Here is a 20,195-nt window from a genome sequence, read left to right as displayed (position 1 = left end):
TTAGCAACAGGGCAAAATGAACTGCACTAACTGGAATAGATTTCCTAAATAAATTGCCTTTGATTAAGGAAGGGCAAGTAGGATGGGAGAAGTTGGATTTGGGATGCCAGAGATGAGTGGTTCTTGGAGGAGGGAGACTCTAGGAAATTGAGACTTCAGTGCTGCTGGCTACACAACACAGGCTGTGAGGTCCAGCAGTGGCCCAGGAACACTATTTGGTTTGGGGGGATGTTTGAAAAGGCTTTTCTAAGGGCAGCCACTGTTTTGATTGGAGGGAGGGAGATATCGAGTTATGAAGACAGATTATAGTAGCTGAAGTACGTGATACAGTCTCAAGGACAATACTTCACTGCTTCAGAGAGAGATTCAAGATTGGAGACAGTGGGAAGATTGCAGTCCCCTCTCAGAACTTAATAGAAAATCTTTTTTTATTGCTACAGCTGAAGAAGTTATTATCAGGAGATCAGACTCATGATAATGGATCTCTCTGAATTTTGCTCATTGAACTTGCTTGTTTGAATTTACAACATTAAGAACAAAAAAGTGGTGGTTTTTTTTTCTTAAATTTTTGTTTTTGTTTTTGTTTTTTACTCAGTCAGAAAGCTGAACACTGGGTTTTACCAAATGAATGGGGTTTCTTTAATTGCCTGCTGGACAGCTCCATCTGGATTTGTGGTAGGCAGCAGTCCACACTGAATTAGATTATTCAGCAAGTAGAGCACTTGGGATTGATGTCAGAAAGATTGGAGGTGAAGCATGGCCCGAGATATTCACTAGTTGCCTGCCTCAGTTTCCATATTTATAAAATAGGGATAATAAGAGCATCAACTACTTACCTCTCAGAGACATTGAAATGAGATGTGTGTAAAGTATTTTGCAGACCCTAAAGTGCTATTTAAATGAGAACTATTATTATTATTACTTGCAATAGATATTAAGCATTTACTGTATGCCAAATACTGTGCTAAGCCTTTGAGATTAAAAAAAAAAGAGGCAAAAACAAGACAAAACTTCTTGTCCTTGAGGACCTTATAGTCTAAGGGACATGGGGCTGATGAGAGAGATAATCTGTAAGTAACCATGTACTTAACAAGATGTATACAGAATATATGATAGATAATCTGAAGGAAGAGGGCACTGACTGATGAGGAGCTGTGAATTCTCCTGTAGAAGGTGGGATTTTAGCTGTCTCAAAAGAAGCCATGGAAAATTAGAGGCAGAGGTAGGAGGGAGAGGCTTCCAGACATGTGAAGACCAGGCAATCCCAAGGCCCAGATGTGGGAGGCCCTGGTACCTGGATCATCAGTGAAGGGGAGTCAGACAACTAGAAAGGTAGGAAGGGCTTTGAAGACCTAACAAAGTACTTGATATTTGATTCTGGAGGGAAGAAGTATAATAGAAGTTGCTGAATTTTGCTGAATAGGTGAGTGATTTGGGCAGGCCTGCTAGGTGGCTTATGGATAAAATTATAGACTGGGATTCTGAAGGAAAGGAGTTTAGATTCTGCTGTAGCCACTTACTAGCTGTATAACTCTGGTCAAGTCATTTACCCTTGGTCTGCTTCAGTTTCCTTCTTTGTAAAACAGAGCTAAAAATAGCATCTACTTCACAGGGTTGTTGTATTAAATGAGATATATGTGTAAAGAGCTTTGCAAACCATAAAGCGCTATATGAATGCTAGTTATAATTATCATCATTATTGTTATCATTATACTTCAGGAAGGTCTCTCACTATGTTCAGAACTGAATTGAATATTCCCTTTTGACCCTTTCCCTTCTCTATACTTAATTATTTCTATCCCAGCTTCTCTATTTCATTGTCCCCTACACCCTGTATCTAATCAACTGCCCACACTGTCAGTTTTATCTCCACAGTGTCCATCCCCTTTTAAACCCTTCTTTTGACTCCTTGAATCATCACTTTAGTTCAAGCCTTTCTCACCACCTGCATGGACTATTCTAATCACCTCTCCATTGGTCTCCTTATTTCCAAGCTCTTTCTTCCTCCAGTTCATCCTCCATATTTCCTCCACAGTAATTTTCCTAAAGCGTAGTTCTGACCATGTCCCTTCCCTGCTTTTGTTCAACATTTAGAGCTTCACAACATGGCTCCCTCCTAACCTTCCAGACTTTTCCCATTTCACTTTATGCATTCAGCACCCAGAAATCTGCATTCCTCTCTTGTCCCTGACTGACACAGGCTCTCCTTCATGTCCTGGAATGGCTTTCTTCCTGTTCTTTTTCTCCTCATGCCTTTATGTTTATATATCAGTCTGCATGCATGTCCCCAGAAGAATGGGAGCTTCTTGAGGGCAGGGACTATTCATTTGGGCTGTATACCTCCTTATAGTACAGGCTTTGCTTATTACTGAGTAGGAAAAGAAGTTGGGCAGGGGGAGTCCCCTAGGTCTTGTGGTTGGAGCTATTGCCTCTAGTTTTGCTGTGCTTGGGAACCTGGCCCCTGGGGTCAGCCCATAGGTTATATGTTCATTCCTTCCTCTTAGTTTACCCTTATTTTCCCATCTCAACTGCCAGAAAGTTCATTTGAACTTAATGAAATGTGTGTAAGTGTGTGTAATGGGAGAGGAAGCAGGGATCAGTACATATCAGAAGTGACCTGTGCTATTAAATGGCCCCATTTACCCAACTTGCTCCTTCTGATTGCTGGTTCTGTTTGGGTTGTGGTTAGGAACATCCCCAGCCCCTTCTTCTATTCCCATTTCTACCTTATTATTCCTCTCTGTCCTGTCTCCAATCCGCACATCGAATACATAGAGGATAGACCAATTCATTTCTTAGAACCTAAAAGTGGGTTCCTACTTTTGGGTGGCTAAGCCTTATAAGGCAAGAGGAATGGGATGGAGAAGATGGTGGGGCAGAAGTGATCTCTGAGTTTTTCGGAGCTAATGGGGGCCAGACTTGGGCACCAATTTGCAGCTTGCTGGAAGAGAAAACATCCTACTTCACATTTCAGATAGAGAGAAATAACTGACAATTCTCCCTTAGGGAATCTGGGGGTTTTATGATTTTTCAAAATGAGGTCTGTGATTTTTTTATTCTAATCCTTATCCTTCCTTAGCTCCCACTTCCCAAAGAAACTTGAGGCCTCTCCTTCCCAGCTTGCCATCTGATAATTCAGGCAATATCTGCTGCTGCAACACTCAAGTGCTCAGTCTTCCCGGACCCTTCCCCTGCCCACTAAGCTCGTGAGACCGGTGTGAGGGTAAAGCTCAGCTTTATTGTCGGCATGAGGACTTGGTGGAAGCTGGACTGATGGAGGAGTCCAGTGGAGGGCACGGACCCTTCCTGCTTGTTACAAGTTGGGGATGGGGGAGGGGATGGCATGCCTTTCTTGGTCAGCCCACCGAAGGCAGGCTTCTCTGAGGACAGCTTGATATAGGGCTGCCCCTTTCACTTTCAGCTCTGGGATCTGGAGCCGGGCCCAGCCCAGCTCAAACCAGCCTTCTTGGTGACTACGCGGCGGGAAGCCATAGGGCGGCCAGGCCAGCCCCTCAGGGCTGCAAGGAGGGGGGGCTGGGGCTAGCACTGGGGGCAGGCCGGGGTTGGATATCATGGGTGCGCATGTACGACAGCAGCTGTTCGGGAATCTCCGCCAGCACATCTTTGGCCAGTCTCGCCATGCTCAGCACCTGGTTCCCAGAGCGGTCAATGTAGTCTCGGAACGGGACAAACTAAGATGGAAGGCAGGAATGGCAGTGAGGACAGGAGGTGGGTATGGGAGACAGAGGGTGAGGGACAGAGGGGTGAAATCAGAAGGTCGAGAACCCAGGAGAAGAGCAGGCTTGGCCATGGACATTGAATAGGAAAGGCAGGAGAGGGACAGAGTGGGGGAAGGGAGCACACAGGCTTGGGGAGGTGGGCTCTCCAGATGCCCCTCTCTCTGCACTGACCCATGCACTCGCCACGCTGCCACCTGGAGCTACCTGCACAATGTCCCTCTCTGCATAGCGCCCACGAGAGGACACCCGGACATCATCTCCATCCAGTTCTTCCATTGCTAGGCAAAAAATAGCCCTCTTCTCATTGAGTCCTGGGTTAGCTCCTCCCAGCCATCCCCAGTCTTAGCCAGGGTCTCAGAGCAGAGGCCCGAACCCCTCATGAGCAAAAAAAGCAGCCCCAACCTTTACTCCTTTTCATGCTTAGAACCCCAGATGGCCCCAGAGAATAGCTCTGGCTCTCCTTCGGACCAGCAGCTCGGAGAACACCGAGCCTTGATGCTCTCACTCCTTCCGCCCAGTCCCGATCACCTCCTCCTCCATACTCACCTTCAAACATGGCTGGCCCCACTCCCACAATGATGATAGACATGGGCAAGGAGGAGGCCTACAGGGAGTTGGGGGGAGGCCATTAGAAGGAGGAACAAACTGAAGGGAGCCCCCTCCTCTCTCCCAACCATTTCCCCAACTCACACTGACAATGGCCTCCTTGGTCTGGGTCATATCTGAGATCACCCCATCTGTGATAATGAGCAACACATAGTACTGGGAGCCATCAGAGACCTTTGCTGCAGCCCTAAGGAAGAGCAGAGGCAGAGCTACCATCAGAGTATTGGCCCCAGAGAAGGTCTCGGAAATCCCGTTATCTCCGTGAGCCTCCTCCCACCCCCTACTACCTAAGAGCGCCGCGGGTGCCACAGATGATGCTCTCCCCGCCCCCTGCCATGATCCCTTCAGGAGTCGGCATTCCCCAGCTGCCGCTTTGCCCACCCACGGCTGCTTTCCTCCCTCTTCCTTCCTGCCCACCAGCCCTCCCCTTTCCTACCGGGCCACCTGGTTGATAACGGGGGCGAAGTAGGTGGGGCCGTAGAGCTGGACAGTGCGAAGGCTTTGGAAATAACTCTCCAGGACACCCTCAATGCCTGCACAGTTTGGGTCCTCGGAGTTGTTGTTCTGCCAGTGGAAATGACAGAGGAGGCTTAGTACAAGAGGGCCACTCTGGCTGATCGGGGAGAGGTAGAATTGGGGGGCAGGGGAGCAGATAAAGGATCTTGCCTCTGGGGTCCAGAATGCCTGTGGCGGCACCTGACCAGACCCTGGGGGAAGGGCAAGGAACGGCACATCACTGACAGATCCCTTAGCCTCTCATTCTCGAGTTTCCTCATCAGTAAAATGAGGGGATCACACTCAGTGGCCTTCAGTGTCCCTTCCAACTCTAAACTACGATCCTATGGGGAAGGAGGCAGCATGCAATCCTAGTCGTCACCTGGGGGAAGAGGCCACGGGGCCAGAGGGCCCTTGCTCAGGCCCTCCTAGCCCATACCAGAGGGAACTGGTGGGAGATGCGTCCCTCGGGGGGCACCTTGGCTCCAAAACCATAAGCAGGAAAGAGCTTGTCACTGTCGTAGTCCTGGATGATTTCTCCTACAGCCTTGAGTGCCATGGCATAAGCACTGAGCTGGTAGGGGCTCATGTAGTGTAGAGATGTGGGCTGCAGTGGGTTCCCTGTCAGGACACAGCATCCTCAGCCCTGCATTCAGACTGGCCCCCTACGAAGTCCCTCCCCTTGGGCCTCTGGGGTGCTGGTGGCGGGGAGTGAGATGGAAGGGACAGAAAGGATCTTGCTAAGCCCTCTCACTGGGCCTCTGGGGTGGGGAGATGGAAGGGATGGAAAGGCGCTTTAAGATCCTTTTTTTAAAAGACCATACTGGGGTCAGTAGATTGGGTTCTTCCAAAAGGTTGTTGGAGGATGAGTGCTAGTGGTCCCTCCAAAATTCCCCTTTTCATCCCAGTACTCACCATTGGAGGCTGTGAAATCAATGGCCACAGTGAAGTTCAGCTGTGTCCTGTTGGAAGGGTAGGGGGAAGAGGAAGCTGTGTTTCTTCTCATGAGCCTAGGCTGGCTTCCCTTTTCAGACTCCTTCCCTCCCCCCAACACACTCTACCCATGCTACTTAGCCAAGCTAGTGCCGTTTGGGGGGACTTGGTTTGGCCTGGATTCCAAGGGAGCCTAGGCACTGGAAGAGCATGGTTGGATCCATCCTTATGGGAGAAAGCCCCAAGACCCTTTTCTCCTGGGTGCAGAATCATGCAGCTACCCCATAAGCAGTGACTCACCCGCCCTTGATATAATCAACAAAAGTGAATTCAGAATCCACAGTGAAGGAGAGAAGTGTCACCTGGTAAAAAGAAAGAAAGATCTAGAGAATGGGATGAAGGAGGAGAAGGGGGCATTAGAGGAAGAAGAAATGGGATGAGCCTGGGACAGGGCTCCCGATAGCACTCACCGTCCCGGAATTAACGTATTTTTTTTTCTTACATTTCTTCCTGGGGTTGAGAACCTACAATGAGGGTAAGGGAATAGAGATTGGATTTGAATGTGCACATGCACAAATCACATCGGAGGAAGCAATGGTTGGCTCTGGGGAATGAGTAATAGTTGTTGGAATAGTCATGGGCCAGGGAAGCCTATGAGACGAACAGAGGTAAGCACGAGAGACAAGGATGGAGGACAAGATAAAGTTAATGTGTTGGAGGGAGGTTGCAGAACACAAATCTAATCATATTCTGGGTTGTCCCCTGCTTAAGGGGAACATCTCACCTCATACACCGTGAACTGACTTTGGGCCTTGGTTAGCTCCCTGTAACTGGTGGTGAACTCTCCAATGAAGTCATGACTGCAATAAGAGAGGAACTAAGTAAGATTAGGTGGGAAGGGCAGTCTGCCAGAGTTCAAAACAGGCTTCAGGCCCTCCGGTGACTTCCCTATGCTCTGGGTTTCAAGAACAAGTTTCCCAGGAGAAAAGGACCTCAATTAATGGGAGGACAAATGAAAAGGTAGCATAACATGGAAGGAAATATGCTGGCTGAGGAGCTAGGAAATGGGGTGATCAGGTGACCTTTCTGGGTCTTGGTTTTCTAAGCTGTTAAAGGGGAATGATGATAATCTCACTGGGCTGTGGTGAAGCTCAAATGAGGTAATAATAGAAGTGAAATTTTCATCAACTATAGAAGTTTGAAGCATTGCTATTATATGTTAAAAAAAAAAAAAGCAGAGGGAATGGCTTTTTGGGAAAAAGGAACATGGGGTAGCTTCACCTTCCATCCCGGTCCCAGTCATATACATCTATTTTCACAGTCCTAAAACACAGAAGAATCAATGTGACTCAGGATGTTTCTCTTGGGCAAAATTCCCTCCCTTTCACCATTTGAGGCCCGGTGCCCACTTCACTTAGAGAGGAATTGGTACTACATTGAAGTAGCCCTGTCACCTGCCCCCTCTCCACCCTGATTTTTCCTTTCCCTCCCTCCCGGACCAGCCACGAGCAGTGTCCAGACCTGTCGTAGTCTCCATTGCATAGCGCCCGCACAGGGATGGTGAAGGGTTGCCACACAGGATTCAGTGTGTTCTTCACTACCTCAGTCTTGTGGCAAATGGTGAATCTGTTTGGGAAATATGCCAAAAGTGGAGCTGGACACAAGGGAGACCGAGTGTCTGGGAAGTGGAGAGTGATATAGGCTGGGGCCCAGATGAGGAGTGAACAGTGGGCCCCGAGTCTCTTTGCACTAAAGTGAAAGGGGGATTTGGAGCTTCCGTCTCTGATTCTGTCCTTGGCGATGATGGGCAACTCACGTGCCATCTTCATTGCTCCGATAGAAGACAAGGAAAGGATCAGACTTTCCGAAGAAATCCTTCTTGTCCAGCTTGTTGGCACAGAGCTGCATCGTGGCAATGTCCTGGGAATGGGAGACAGAGCTGGGGAAGGGGAGCACAATTTGCCCCCAGACACTTGCTAGTTTGCATCTTTTAAAGGGATGGGAGGGAAGTTGGGATAACAGGGATCTAGGAAGGGCCACCTTGCTTGAAGTATTTCCCAGGAGGGAAGACAAACAATAAGAAGGGAAACAGAGGTATGAACTACTGACCCGGCAATTACTGAGTTCCTCTGCAGTCAGCAGAATGGTTCCACACTTTTTCCCAGGGATGCCCCTAGAGGCAGAAATGAGGCATTAGATCAGAGTAGGAAGCTGAGGGAAATGTGTGAGGACTAGAGGGATAGAAGGGAGATGAGAAAACGGGCCAACCCCTTTGAATCAATTCCTATCCCTCCTCAGGAATTCCTACATCTCTGAGCTGGAAGGGACCACATTCTCACCCCAATTCTTTTGACCATATGTCAAACAATTCTTAGTCAACGTTGCTTAAATAATGCCAATAATGAGGAACTCGCCACCTTGCAAGGCTCCCCTTCTATTGAAAAGCTCCACTTGTTAAGAAATTTTGTAGACTGAGCCAAAATCAGTTTCCCTATAATTTCTGTTCACTGATAGTCCTGTTCTCTAGGTCAAGCCAGAATAAGAATAAGCTTTTCTTTGTATGACAGCCCTTAAAATGATTGGGTCATGTCATAGTTCCTTTAAGTCTTCCTTAATGACTCTTGAGTCATAGAATCTAAATCTATTGCTGAAGGGAACCTTGTAGGTCATCTAGTCTAAGGCTTCCTAAACTTTTTCAATCCCTTTTTGCCTGAGAAATTTTTACTCAGTCCTACTTATATGGGTATATAAAATAGGAATACAGATCAAATATTTGTTGATAATAAATCATAATTTTGCTATCCTCACATTGTTACATGACCCCATATGGGGTCACAACCTAGAGTTTTAAGAAGCTTTGTTTTAGTCCAAATCTCACATTTTATCACAGAAGATATAGTCTAAAGTGACTTGTGTAAGATCATTCAAGTAATAAGTGACAGCAGTCTAGGGGCTTAGGGATAATGATCTGTCAGAGATGGGATAGGGTCACTTTGGGCAGTAGGAGGGCTAGGGCAGTTCAAGGAAGGGAAAGCTCATTGAGGGCTGCCGAACAGGCTTCACGGAATAGATAGGATTTGAGTTGGTCTTTAAGGAATGGGTAGAATTTATGAAAAAGGCTAGATTATTCCAGGCTGGAGATGATGGGATGAACAAAGCTGTAAATGTGTAAAATTGTCATTGATTCAGGGTCCAAATAGGACAGAGGTTAGAGCAGAATTTTTGTGAGGGAAGGCTGTAAAGAAACCAGAAAAATGACAGAGTGGGGGTGAAGCAGGAGGGAGTTGCTTAGATTTTCTTTGATGGAATCTGGACTGGGTTCCTCCTCACAGATTTTTTCATCCTCACTGGTCTACTCTCAATAACCACAGAAGAGCTGGTCTGAGGGCTCCTAACACATGAAGATTTTACGCTCCCCACTCTGCGGGGCAGGTCTTACGTGAGTGGTCGTTCCACACGGCTGCCTTGCCCTCCAATCACTTCTCCCAGTGCTAGGAATGCCTGTCCCAAGAAATCCTGTAGAAGGGACATAAAAGGCAAGGGCAACGTGAAGTGTGTTTGTGTTCCTCAGGGCTTGAAAGGTTAGAAAGAGTAAAAAGTGAAAAGGACTGAGGACCAGGACCCCTTTGGAAGAGAAAGTTCTACTTCCGGAAGGACACAGCAGGGATTGGCAGAAGTTGAGTGATTGATGGTGTCTAACCACTAGTTTTTGCAGGTTGGGTCACTCCCAACAGGTGTGAGGTTTTAGAAAATTCTAAAATCCTCAAGTTAGGTCTGGATTGGACCTTGGAAATAATCGGTTTCAGCATTTCCCAGAATGTTTTGGAAAATCTTGTTTGCAGTTTGAGTGAAGGTTCTGTATGTAGTGTATGTAGAAATGTAGTGATAGCCATTGCTTTCTCTCTACCAGCTAGTTCTTTGTAACTTTATAAACTAATATCACTTCTTGGAGCATGTACAAATGACTTGCCTCGTTAACAAAGCTAGGATGGATCAGCTTCAGTACTTAAACTTGGGAAACATCAGACTGCCTTGCCCATCAAAATATTACCCATGATAGATACTGCACACAGCAGTTAATCAGTATGGAAATTGGCTTAATTACTGGTGTTCTGTTCCCCTATCTCTGGGACTTCTCAGTACCATACTTCAGGGAGCAGCATTTGGGAATTTCAATAGTATAGTTGGGGTCCACATGTATAATTAGTTTGGGCAGTTCTGTGAAGTTGCCCCAACCCACATTTCAGATATGGAAAAGGCCAAAAGGGCACCTTGCTCAAGGACTAAATCTTGTTTCAGGGTATGTGGGCAAGGAACAACAGAGCTCCAGGAATACCAAGGCCAGTTTTTGCTCTGGAGACCTTGGCCAAGAGCAAGAGATAGGCGCAGCGGGCTGCAAAGAGGGGAATCCTCAGACAAAATCTGTCTCCCATTCCCTCTCCAACCCATGATTCAGTTAATTCTCACCTTCTGTGGGGTCCCAGCCGCAGCAGAGGAAAAAAGAAACAGGAAGTGAACAAGGCTAGCAGAGCCACTCAGTGTCTAGGGCCAGCCATGCCCTATCCAGTCCGAGGGAGAGGAGAAGTCAGAAATGGGCTTGGATACAGTCTCACAGTGGAAAACTTCAGTTCCTCCAGCTTGACTGGGTCAGAGATGGGGGCGGGGGGGTCTGAGGTGGATGGGCGAGAGAAAGGAAAGGAGCAGAGGTGGGGAGGAAAGCTGAGAGGGGCGTCTCGGACATCTTACCGGTTTGGAGATGTTGGTTTTGGAGTCCACATTGTACCTGGGGAGAAAACCAGAGGGAACTGGGCTGAGTTGGCAGGACTGAGGAGGGAGACGGTTGGGAACAGTTGAGGATGGGTGGACAGAGGGCCTTCGCTTCATGGGGGTACTCACACATCAAAGCGTAGGTTCTGTTTTTCCTCAAAAAAGTAATCCAGCACAAATTTGCGAAGGAAGTCAGGGTTCAGTGTGTTGTCGATTACCTCAGTCCTTCCAAACTAGGGGTGTATGTGAGGGGAGGAACCTAGGGTTAAGCCTCCATCTGCCAGTTGTATTGGACCTCCCTTCTCATGCCTGCATACCCCACACTTACCTCCCGCCACTCCTGGCTGGCTCTGGTTTGAGTGAACAGCACCACCACTGTGGAGACAGGCTGTTAACTCTCCCCATTTATCTGGCTCCCTGGGATCCTCATACCACCCTCCTCCATAGAGTGCCATTAGCGTAAGGGCCCCTCCACATTTGGTCCTCATCCCCTTTTGATAACCCTCCCATTACTCCATTCCCTCCACTTGACCCTGCCTTTCCCCAATTGGGCTCTTCCTCCCTCGCCCGCCAAGCCCCATTCTGGTTCCGCCTCCTCCTGCCCCTTTGCCCCCAATCTCAGCCAGATGCTGCCTACTGGGGTCAGACTTGGAAAAGGTGTCGAGATCCAGCAGATTCCTAAAGAAAGCGGTACATAGACGTGCCGACAGACAGACAAAAGAACAGACCAACAGGAGAAAGACTGAGACAGACAATTGCGGGTCAGCTGCTCTTCCCCCCCCCCCCAGCTCCCCAGAGGCGTGGTGGTGGTGGGATGGAGAGGCTTAGGACAAGCCGAGGGTCCTAGGGAAGGGCGGTGCTCCGAGAACGGGATCCCAGACTTCGGTTTCCCGTCCCCTTCCCTGCCCTTTCCTCAGGACCCTGGACAGCGCTCCTGTTCCTTGGAGCCCCCTCTCATCCACACACCCCTGTTGTCTTGGAGCTTGCTTTGGGGATGTAGAAAGACGGGTCTGTGCCGCAGCAATCAGAGGCGGGGTCTACAACTTTCTCTTCCCCAGTCCTCAATTGGTTTCTTCCACTACCCCCACCCCATGCCCACGCCCCAAATACACACCTCGGGCCTCCCACTTTAGTTTCCGTTCAGAGGTTCGGTATTCGCCTAGAGACCCCTTTCCTGAGATTCCCAGGGGCTGGGGCGAACCCGAGATCCGAGATCGGGGGAGGCAGAAAGGCAACGCCAGAGGCGCTGGGAACTCGGCCAGCTGCTTCATGGTCCCCGCTCCTTTTCTTCTCCCTTTCCCCGCCACTTCCACCATCCCCCCCCTTTCTATAGCTGGGTTCTCTCTGTAGCCTCTCCCTCGCCCCCATTTGCTTCCCCGCTCAGCCCCTATCCTTCCCCTGCCTTTATCTATTCTTCCTCTTCCCTAACCCTACCTGTTTGTTTCCCCCAGTCTTTGCCTGACGATCTCAGTTCCTTCCCCCCATCTTTACTCTTTGCTCCTCTCCCATTCTCTACTCCATTCTTTTCCCCTCAAGCTTTCTCCACTCCCCTTTCCTCCCAGCCACTCCTCTCCCTGCTCCCCTTCCTGTCCACAAACCTAGTCCCCTTACTCTTGTCCACCTAGCCCCTTTCTCTGGCTTCTCGGGCTCAGCCCCTACCCTTGTCTTGAGCTTCTCTAGTCTCTCCCCCCGACCAGCTCCGTTCTCCCTCCCAGTTGCGGCTCTGAAAGGGCAGTTCTGGCGCCCCCCCACCCAACGGAACCTCACAGCCACCCTGCCCTCCCACCCACGGTGGGCGTTAGGGCCCCCAGCTCACCGGCAAGACACGGTGATCTCGATCTTGGTGGCCGGGACGCTGCGGTCTGAGGCTCCGGTAAACGACATGGCTCGGAGCCGGAGGAAGGAGGTGGCCAGCCAGCTCCTGTGGGTTCTGAGCGACTCCCGCCGAGGGCCAGTCTCGGGGGGCTAGAAGGTCCTCAGGGCCAGAGCCATGTGCAGGGGGAGCGCGGAGGCGGCCACCCCGGCGCTCACTCCAACCAGCCCCGGCGTGCGCTCACGCCCGCGCTGCCGCTGCGCCCGCTCCCGCGCCCAGACTGTGCCTGTGGAAGCCACTGCGGTCTCCAGATGGCAGTACAGGCCCCGCCCGGCCCCGCGCCAGGCGGCCCGGAGACCTGCTGGAATACAGCCCCCCGACGGGGACGCGCGCAGCGGCGCCCCGGAAGGGGCCGGGAGTACCCTCTCCCGCAGGGAGCGCGGACCAGAACTTTCATCAATTTTCTAGCACGGCCCTCGCCCCAGCTAGCAGCCCAAGCCCTGGCGGAGGTCAGTGGGCTCCCCGACACTTGCTACCTCGGACTTCGTCGGGGGGATTGCTAGGCTTCGGGAGGCAACTTAATATTCAGCCGCGCCGCCCCCCCACCCCCCCCTCTGGTGCTAGATGTGCAGCCGCTCACCCGGGAGCAAGTGGGGGGTTGTCCTTTGGATTTGTGCAGCTCTGGGTGGGTGGGGGAACGGGACTCCTCGACTGTCAGAACCAGAAGGGGCTTTAGGAAGTTCCTCCCAACCCCCTCCAGGGGGAACTCTCCCTCCGGCCCCGGGGGCTTGCCCAGTTGTAATTGGCTGCCGGTGGTTCCTGAGCCTTAGGCCCCCGCCAGGCCGCCTTCCTAGGCTGGCATCTATCACCCCTCAGTTCCCAAAGGCAGGCACTGAGCCCGACCCTCCCTTTTTGGGAGGACTGATTTTGAGTTGACATCGTGGTCTTGGAGCCCAGGCCTGCCTCGCCCCCAGTACAGGCTCCCTAGGTCACTTGGGCCAAGGAGAGGCCAGGGAAGTTGGATGTAATGTCCCCATTGGAAGAGAGGGGACCAGAGGTGGTTTCAAACAAACTGGAGACTGAGGCAGAGGCTGTTGGAAGGGGTAGGTGCAAAGAACTCCAAGCCAGCTTGTGGCTAAGCTAGAATGCAAGTAGAATGAAGGACAAAACCGGGCAGGAAGGGGAGGGGAAACCCTGTGAGTAGAGTGAGTCCAACATTTTTATTTGTGTCACAATTGGTTTCTCCTCAGTGCAGGTGAGCTCCCCCCTCCCCCCAGCAATAAAAACCAAGGGATTCCTCCCAGAAATGCTGCCTCCCCTTGGTTGCCAGAGCACTGCTGCTTCCAGCTGTGAAAGAACCAGCCAGGCAGGGGCTGGCCAGAACTTGGAGGGCTGTGTGGGAAGGGGAGGAAGGTTTTGTAGACCAGGCCAAAGAAGACCAAAAACAGGGATGGAGGGTGATGGGCAACAGAAGTTTAGTTTTGCAGATTCAGCTCACAGCTGGGGCACATTCCCTTGGGCTGCCAAGTGGTGGCAAGAGGCTCCTTGAGGATCTGGGGGGAAACCCTCGGCTTCAGGGCTCTCATGGCTTTTGATTCCTCCAGTGGCTCAACTGGGGAGGGGGCAGGACAGGCGATTGTCTGAGCCCGCAATGGTTCACAGAGTGCTGCTGGATACTCGAAGTCCCACACCCCGTGCAAACTGCTCCAGAAGGCCCCCAATGGCCCCCGAGGGGCTGGGCGTCACTGACTTGAGTCCCACTGTGCTGCTGTAGGTAGCCAGGAAGGTGGAGCGGACTTCTTCCAACCTGGATTCCCGTTCAGTTGGTGCAGTAAACCTGGGCCAGGGGAAGAATTGCAAAGAAGAATACAATTATGCTGGGCTGTCACTCAGGGGCCACACTATTGGGAAAAATGTTTCTTCCCAGTACCCCTTGTCCAAGCATTTGTATCCATCTCGGTGCCACTCCCACTACCCAGACAGACATGGGGACATGAGCTACTTTAGGTGGCTCCCACTGTATCTTGAAGGGGAAGAAAAAAAAAAAAAAACCTTTGCTACAAGTATCTCAAAATCATCCCAGATCTGCACTAGAGACGAATGGACAATGCCACAATCCTCTTCCAACTTCCTTGAGCAGGATGACCCTGGGCCAGAATTACTTCTTACCTCATGGTGAATAAGCAATACAACAAACATTAAAGTGTCAGAAACTCCCAGGACATAGGATGCAGAGCAATAGGAGAACTTTCCACCCCCAAACATGGGTCCAGAGGCTCTGGGGTAACCCCTTTGGAGTTTGTTGGGCTGTCCCCTATCCTGGAGCAGAGACTGAAGGGGCTGTGGATCCTCACTCAGCCTTCCCCAAAGGCGGGTTTCCCAGCAGGCTAAGGCAGCTTCTGTCAGCTGTCCTCTAGATACAGAGAATTTAAGGCTGAGCTGTGAGCACCCTGTGTTCCAATTCAAGGTTCCAAGTCAGTTCTAGCTCAGATGATGTAGATTATTTACCACTAGTTAGTTGTTTGGGGAATAAGGGAAGAGGAGAGTCTCAGGAGCCCCCTGTTTAAGGCTCATGCACTGCCCTATCATCCAGTGCTCTCCTTTCCAAGAGCCTGTGCTTCACTTTGGTCCCTGCCTTACAGGGCAGCCATAAGGCAGACTGCCCTGTTTCTGTCCTTACATTTTGTTGCTGGAAAAGGAAAAACAGACCAGCCTCAGCTACTCAGGAGTGGGATCAGCTCAGGCAGCAGCAATCTGGAGGCTGCCTTTTCACAAGACCACTGTACTGTGCAGCTGACGGATTAAGTGCCGGTCACAAGTCTGCTGGTACAGAGGTCGAGGAGAATGACAGTCAAGAGGAATGGTGGCAGCTTCCCCCTCCCCAAAAAGATGTTTCTGCCCTCTTTGTCTTTAGCCTCTTGTGACAGCCTCAAGTCAGGCCCCACACCCCCCTCAGAAGGGGGAGCAAGCAGTTCTTCTGTGGTCACATTCCCAATTCGAGAGGATAACAATCACATCCAGAATTCAGACTTCTATCACAAGCAAGCTTTGCATGGAAATTTCATTTGACGTCAGCTTGTGATATGCAAACTCCTTCCTCGGGCACTGTCTCACTGGGGACATGAAAATTTCATCACAATACCACCAAGCTTTTCAAGTCCCTTCTAAGAAGAAATAAGGGAATTAGGAACCACATACTATGCCCTGACAAACAATACTCAAGAGAAAAGACCATCAGCCATCACAGGCTGTGTCCTAGCTATATGTAAATGGAACTCTCCAGCTAGGAAAATGCCCACCCTACAAGATGGCAGGCAGACCAATGCCAAGTCTCCCTTCAGGATCCCTGAAACATAAGGAAAAGATGTTTGATATGAGAACCCAAGTGGGGAAGGAAGAGAGAAGAAAAAAGAAGCCTCTACGGCTCGGTACTTATGGTTACACTTGAAGAAAAATGTCTTAAGACAATGTAAAAGGTACTTTTCCCCTTCAGCTGAAATTACTTGGGAATTAAAACTTCCTCATACAACTGCCTTTGTAATAATCAAAGTTGCACTTAGGACACATCTGCTTCTTGTCTGGTAGCTACCTGGTACAGTGTTAGGTAGAACATGGTTACTCCCAATTAGATGGCAATTTCACAAGGTGCACATATGTACGATTTTTATCCTCCTGTACGACAAAGAGGGACGACTGTTCCTTGTTTGACAAGTTTAGGTGTTTTGTCCAAATACACAGCAGGTTGATGATGAAACTGGGATAAGGAGCCTCTTAACAGGGCAGGATAAGGAACACTAGGAAGAGTCATATGATGTCCATCACAGAAGTCTCACAGGCACTGAACATCCTAGTGAGATGTCCAGTCCCATTTAAAGTTCAAGGCCAACTAGTTCTCCAATCAGATAAGAGAGCCCAAGGGGAAAACAGGCTTTCTACTGACAGAGGGCAAACCTGGGAGGGAAGTCCAGCACTACTAAGCATTCTCCTCCATTTAGAGACTGAGATAGGGAAAATAAATTTTATAACTTTCTGAAGATCTTAGAAACAGCTCTATTCTGAGTAAACCAGGCAAACTTTTGAAAGATTAAGTGGATTAATAATGACTTTTTTTTTTTTTCTTAAAGAAGAGTCCAGAGCCCCAGATCTCACGGGCTATATAAGTATCTTCTGTTACTTCCCCCATCTCTCCCCCTAAGGCTATTGAATTGCAGGAATTCTGTTTGATAGCTGCAAGATTCTAGTACAGAAGAAAAGCTTCCAAGGGTTTAGGACTCACTTATTAAAGGTATGGATGTAATGCAATGTAAAGGTATAGAAGTAATGCAAAGAAGCTATTGGTCATTTTCATCCTTTTGTAGTTTCCAAGGGCTGACTTTTCTTCTAGGGCGATTCTATGTCCATGCAGCTGTAGAATAGTCCACTTCCTTTTGGTTCTCAAAAGAACCCGGTTCAAGCCTTTCTAAAGGATGTCAGTATGAGCTCCTAAGCTAGGGCAAGGGGCAAACTCTTAAGTGACCATGATTTTCCCCACAGTCATATCTTCTCATAGTTCTTTCTCTGCTGACATTTCCATTCAGCAGAGCCTGAGTAACCCTGCTCCACACATCAGGGGAGCTGACTCTTTCTACTCCTTTCTCTCTCAAGGGGAAAAAAAAGGAAAAAGCAAGAATATTTATGTTGTGGGGGGTGGGAGAAGGAAGAGACAATTCTGGCTAAATGACAGCCATCAAGAGGCACTCTGGTCCCTCCTTTTTTAGATATATTGGGAAGGATATTTTTTCCAAATGTCATGGCCAAGTCTTCCTCATGGAGGAATCCAATTTGACATAGAGCACAGTGGTTAAGCAGTTAACCCTTCCTTTGAAGGGCAAAGGGATGTGGCTGGATGAGTGGCCAAAGAAGATGTTAGGAAGCATCTATAAAGGCTGGCTAAGAGATCACACTTCCCTTTTGAGCTTCCCTTAACAAGACAATCTCTAATAGGAGCCCTTCTCAGCACTCAGGGCATGAAGATACAGGCTTAAGAAAAAAATCTAGGACAACAGCCATAGCCTTAATGTCAGAAGCATTTTCCCTACAAGTTGAAGGGCCAATGGTAAGAGCTGTAGACTACATTTCCAATCAATGGGAAAGCATAACAGGAAGAGGTTATTTTTATTGCTGGTGGTCAGTCTTCCATTCTACCTACATTTCTCCTGAAATCTAGGAATTACAGTAAGTTCTGAAACATCCGATCCTTTGAACTACATGCCCTATGTTCTAGATAACAGAACTAGTGTTTCTTGGACCATCTTCTGCAAAGATGGTTTCAGAGGTAAAATTAATCTAATTGCAAGTCAGGAAAAATACATCTTGCCCGAGCTCCAAATTAGCTTCCTCTCATGTCTGGCCTAAGCCACATGCTTGCCTTCACTCTCCCACATTCCTTTCCTTCAAAAGATTCTATCATGCAAAGGCTTGAACAGAAATAGAACTCTCTATAGTTGTAGCCTACAGAAATTTCCCTTGGGGAACACCCCCACTGAGAAGGCTGCCGATAGGCTTCAGAAGTTGGGAGGGGGATTTAACATTACACCAAAACACTTTCCAGGCAGGTACCAAAGAGGATTCGGGAACAGAACACATTTAGCTAGGAAGCAGATTCAAGTGATCTGAATCACCAGATAAATCAGCTTTTTCTATACTTAACACTGGCTCCGATACAGGTAGGGCAGCACCCAGCCTAATCAATTCACTTACAGACAACTGTTAGGGAGCTCATCCGAGAAGCTGAAAGGGAGAGAGGAGTCTGTGGTCAGGACTGCCCGCTCCTGAATACTGCCACAGCCTGTTACCATCTGCCAGCTGCCATAGTCTGTAGAGATGGAGGATCCAGGCAAGGAGTGGTCCTCTGATCTGGGGCAGAGAAACAGAAGAGGGGAGATGGTGCAATCAGTGCCAATCAGTCCCATGACTGGTTCTTCCAAGTCCCATCAGGGTGGCCAAAGTTAGAACAAGGGGAGAAGATTAAATCAGTTCTGGGCATCAAGGCTCTGGAAAGGTCAGAGTGAGTCAATCTCCACTGAAGTGAAAAGAAGCCAGATGTGGCTGGAAGTGACCGAGAGAGCGGATCCTACAGGAAGAGCTTAAATAAAGGAAGGCCACATGCAAGGCATGCCGACATATAGAAGTCTGGTGGAACAACATGACAGGACACATTACCCACGAAACCAAAGATATCAAGCTCCAAATCAGTGACCATGTGGATACAAGAGGTAGCTGGTATTACAAGTATTTGATGGAAAAAGATTTCATTGGAGAGCCGGAGAAACTCTTCGCTGATTTGACAGCAGAATGACCATTACAGACTCAGATGCCTACCTAATCTCTCTCCTTGATCCTGCCTGTGATTCAAAATGGTCCTTTGAAAAAGGAATAAATAGTTTCACCATCCTGGGATCCAAGGTGTGAAATTATATGGTATAAAGTATGTGAGAGTGATGCAGAGACTTAAGGCTTATAGAAAATGCTATTGAGAAAAGGATGCTTGCCCCCGCACATCCAAGAAAGCAAAGAACAAAGACAAAAATATGATTTGATCTTCTTCCTAAGGCTTGACACTGTTTGCACAGGCAACTTACCAGCCCTTCCAAAAGCTAGTTCATATTTAGAAGCAATAACCCCAGCATCTGGGTTGGTCTTATTTGCAAGGATATTCATAATAAAGAGTCAAGGAGAATGAGTGACAGCTTTATTCGAAAGAGCTAGGGGAAGAGGAAGAAAATTATTGATAAATAAGCAGCCCCTCCCAGATCAGTTTACCTAACCCTCACTAAACCTACAAGGGTAGCCCCTCTTTACTATCCACCTCTTGAGTGAAATCCAATGCAGGCAGGCATAGCTGACACATACAGACGGAATTCAAACAGGGTCTATGCCATCTGGGCCCAGGCTTACCAATGCATTTCCAGATCCCTAGAGGAAGAGCTTATTTGATGTCCTTTTCTTTTTCTCATTATTGTCAGGGTGGTTTGGTTATGTTAAGAGAACAAGAATTGTGAGGAGGATTTCTGAGCCTCAAAAACAAGGGCAGAACAAGTTTGGCAGAGCTGCATTTGCCCTTGGCTCACGATTGCTGAATAAATGTCATGTGGACTTCCTTGTGACCATTCTAATCCTGAGAGGCTAACAACACACAATTCATCCAACAACCACATTTCTCATCTTGGCTTCAGAACTGTTACCTTAAATCTGTTGTGCCCCACAAATCTGTCCCTGCCAAAATATTCTACTCTTGCCCAATTCTAGAGGTAATCAGCACAGGGGTTAAGGAGACAAATGTTAAGACTGAAGCCAGGAGATGCTGTGTTCTGTTGGCTTAATGTGGCAATCTATGGCAGCCCAGTTCAACCATCTCTGAGGAGGCAATACTGTTAATAGATCTTTTATACTGGCAATAAAGTTAATGTAAGGAATTTACAAAGAGAAAGAAAAGAAAGAAAAAGCACCTAACATGGGCCATATAGCAGAGAGAAATTTATGTCAAGTGAAGAACTGGTGAGCACTGCCTGAGCCAGACCCAAAAGTAAGAGTTTATAATTTCTATTAAACCGGAGAAGAATTGGTAGATCTTCTCTACTTCTCTGGAAGTAGAGTAGAAGAGTTTTTTTTCCCCTATCCTGTGACTACTAACTCCTTATAATTCTCCAATTAGAGTTGTGCTCATCTAACTACTGAGGTGATTCTCTATGGAGTCATGAGGAAAAAAAAAAAAAACCACACACAAAAAAACAAGTCCTTGGTTTTGAAAACCTTGGCAGATGCCAGAGATTTGACAAGAAGCTTTCGACATAATTTTATAG

The 20,195-nt window shown here is 48.5% G+C and overlaps 2 protein-coding genes across 10 annotated transcripts in view; both read right to left on the bottom strand.

Annotated features, from left to right (window-relative positions):
- Positions 1-3,218: 3,218 nt before the first annotated feature.
- Positions 3,219-12,653, bottom strand: CPNE9 (copine family member 9). Of its 6 annotated transcripts, none has more exons than XM_051981665.1 (20): positions 12,358-12,642; positions 11,179-11,219; positions 10,870-10,916; positions 10,671-10,774; positions 10,521-10,557; positions 9,214-9,290; positions 7,884-7,947; positions 7,591-7,694; positions 7,296-7,400; positions 7,056-7,097; positions 6,559-6,634; positions 6,245-6,298; positions 6,075-6,136; positions 5,757-5,803; positions 5,281-5,462; positions 4,783-4,910; positions 4,431-4,533; positions 4,287-4,344; positions 3,912-4,018; positions 3,219-3,692 (listed from the first exon to the last, which is right to left on the bottom strand). In XM_051981665.1, the coding sequence occupies exons 1-20, from the start codon at positions 12,423-12,425 to the stop codon at positions 3,513-3,515; spliced, it is 1,686 nt and encodes a 561-aa protein (XP_051837625.1). In that variant the 5' UTR covers positions 12,426-12,642; the 3' UTR covers positions 3,219-3,512. The 6 variants fall into 6 exon arrangements, with proteins under 6 accessions (XP_051837625.1, XP_051837633.1, XP_051837617.1 ...); XM_051981673.1 differs by having other exon boundaries at positions 3,945-4,018; positions 12,358-12,639; XM_051981657.1 differs by having other exon boundaries at positions 5,320-5,462; positions 7,591-7,947; positions 12,358-12,650.
- A 902-nt stretch (positions 12,654-13,555) lies between these two features.
- Positions 13,556-20,195, bottom strand: part of MTMR14 (myotubularin related protein 14) — a 41,850-nt gene continuing 35,210 nt past the window's right edge. For 2 of the 4 annotated variants that reach the window (XM_051981610.1, XM_051981603.1), the window contains exons 18-19: positions 18,094-18,249; positions 13,556-14,191 (exon numbers count right to left, since the gene is read on the bottom strand). In XM_051981610.1, coding sequence (XP_051837570.1) covers positions 14,011-14,191; positions 18,094-18,249 — 337 coding nt within the window. In that variant the 3' untranslated portion in view covers positions 13,556-14,010. The remainder of the gene's footprint in view (positions 14,192-18,093; positions 18,250-20,195) is intronic. The other 2 variants (XM_051981624.1, XM_051981619.1) reach the window with 1 other exon arrangement.

Source organism: Antechinus flavipes, chromosome 1, assembly GCF_016432865.1.
Source record: "Antechinus flavipes isolate AdamAnt ecotype Samford, QLD, Australia chromosome 1, AdamAnt_v2, whole genome shotgun sequence".
Classification (NCBI taxonomy): Eukaryota; Metazoa; Chordata; class Mammalia; order Dasyuromorphia; family Dasyuridae; genus Antechinus; species Antechinus flavipes.
Note: the sequence above shows the minus strand (reverse complement) of the source record. Positions and strands in the feature narration are given on the sequence as shown.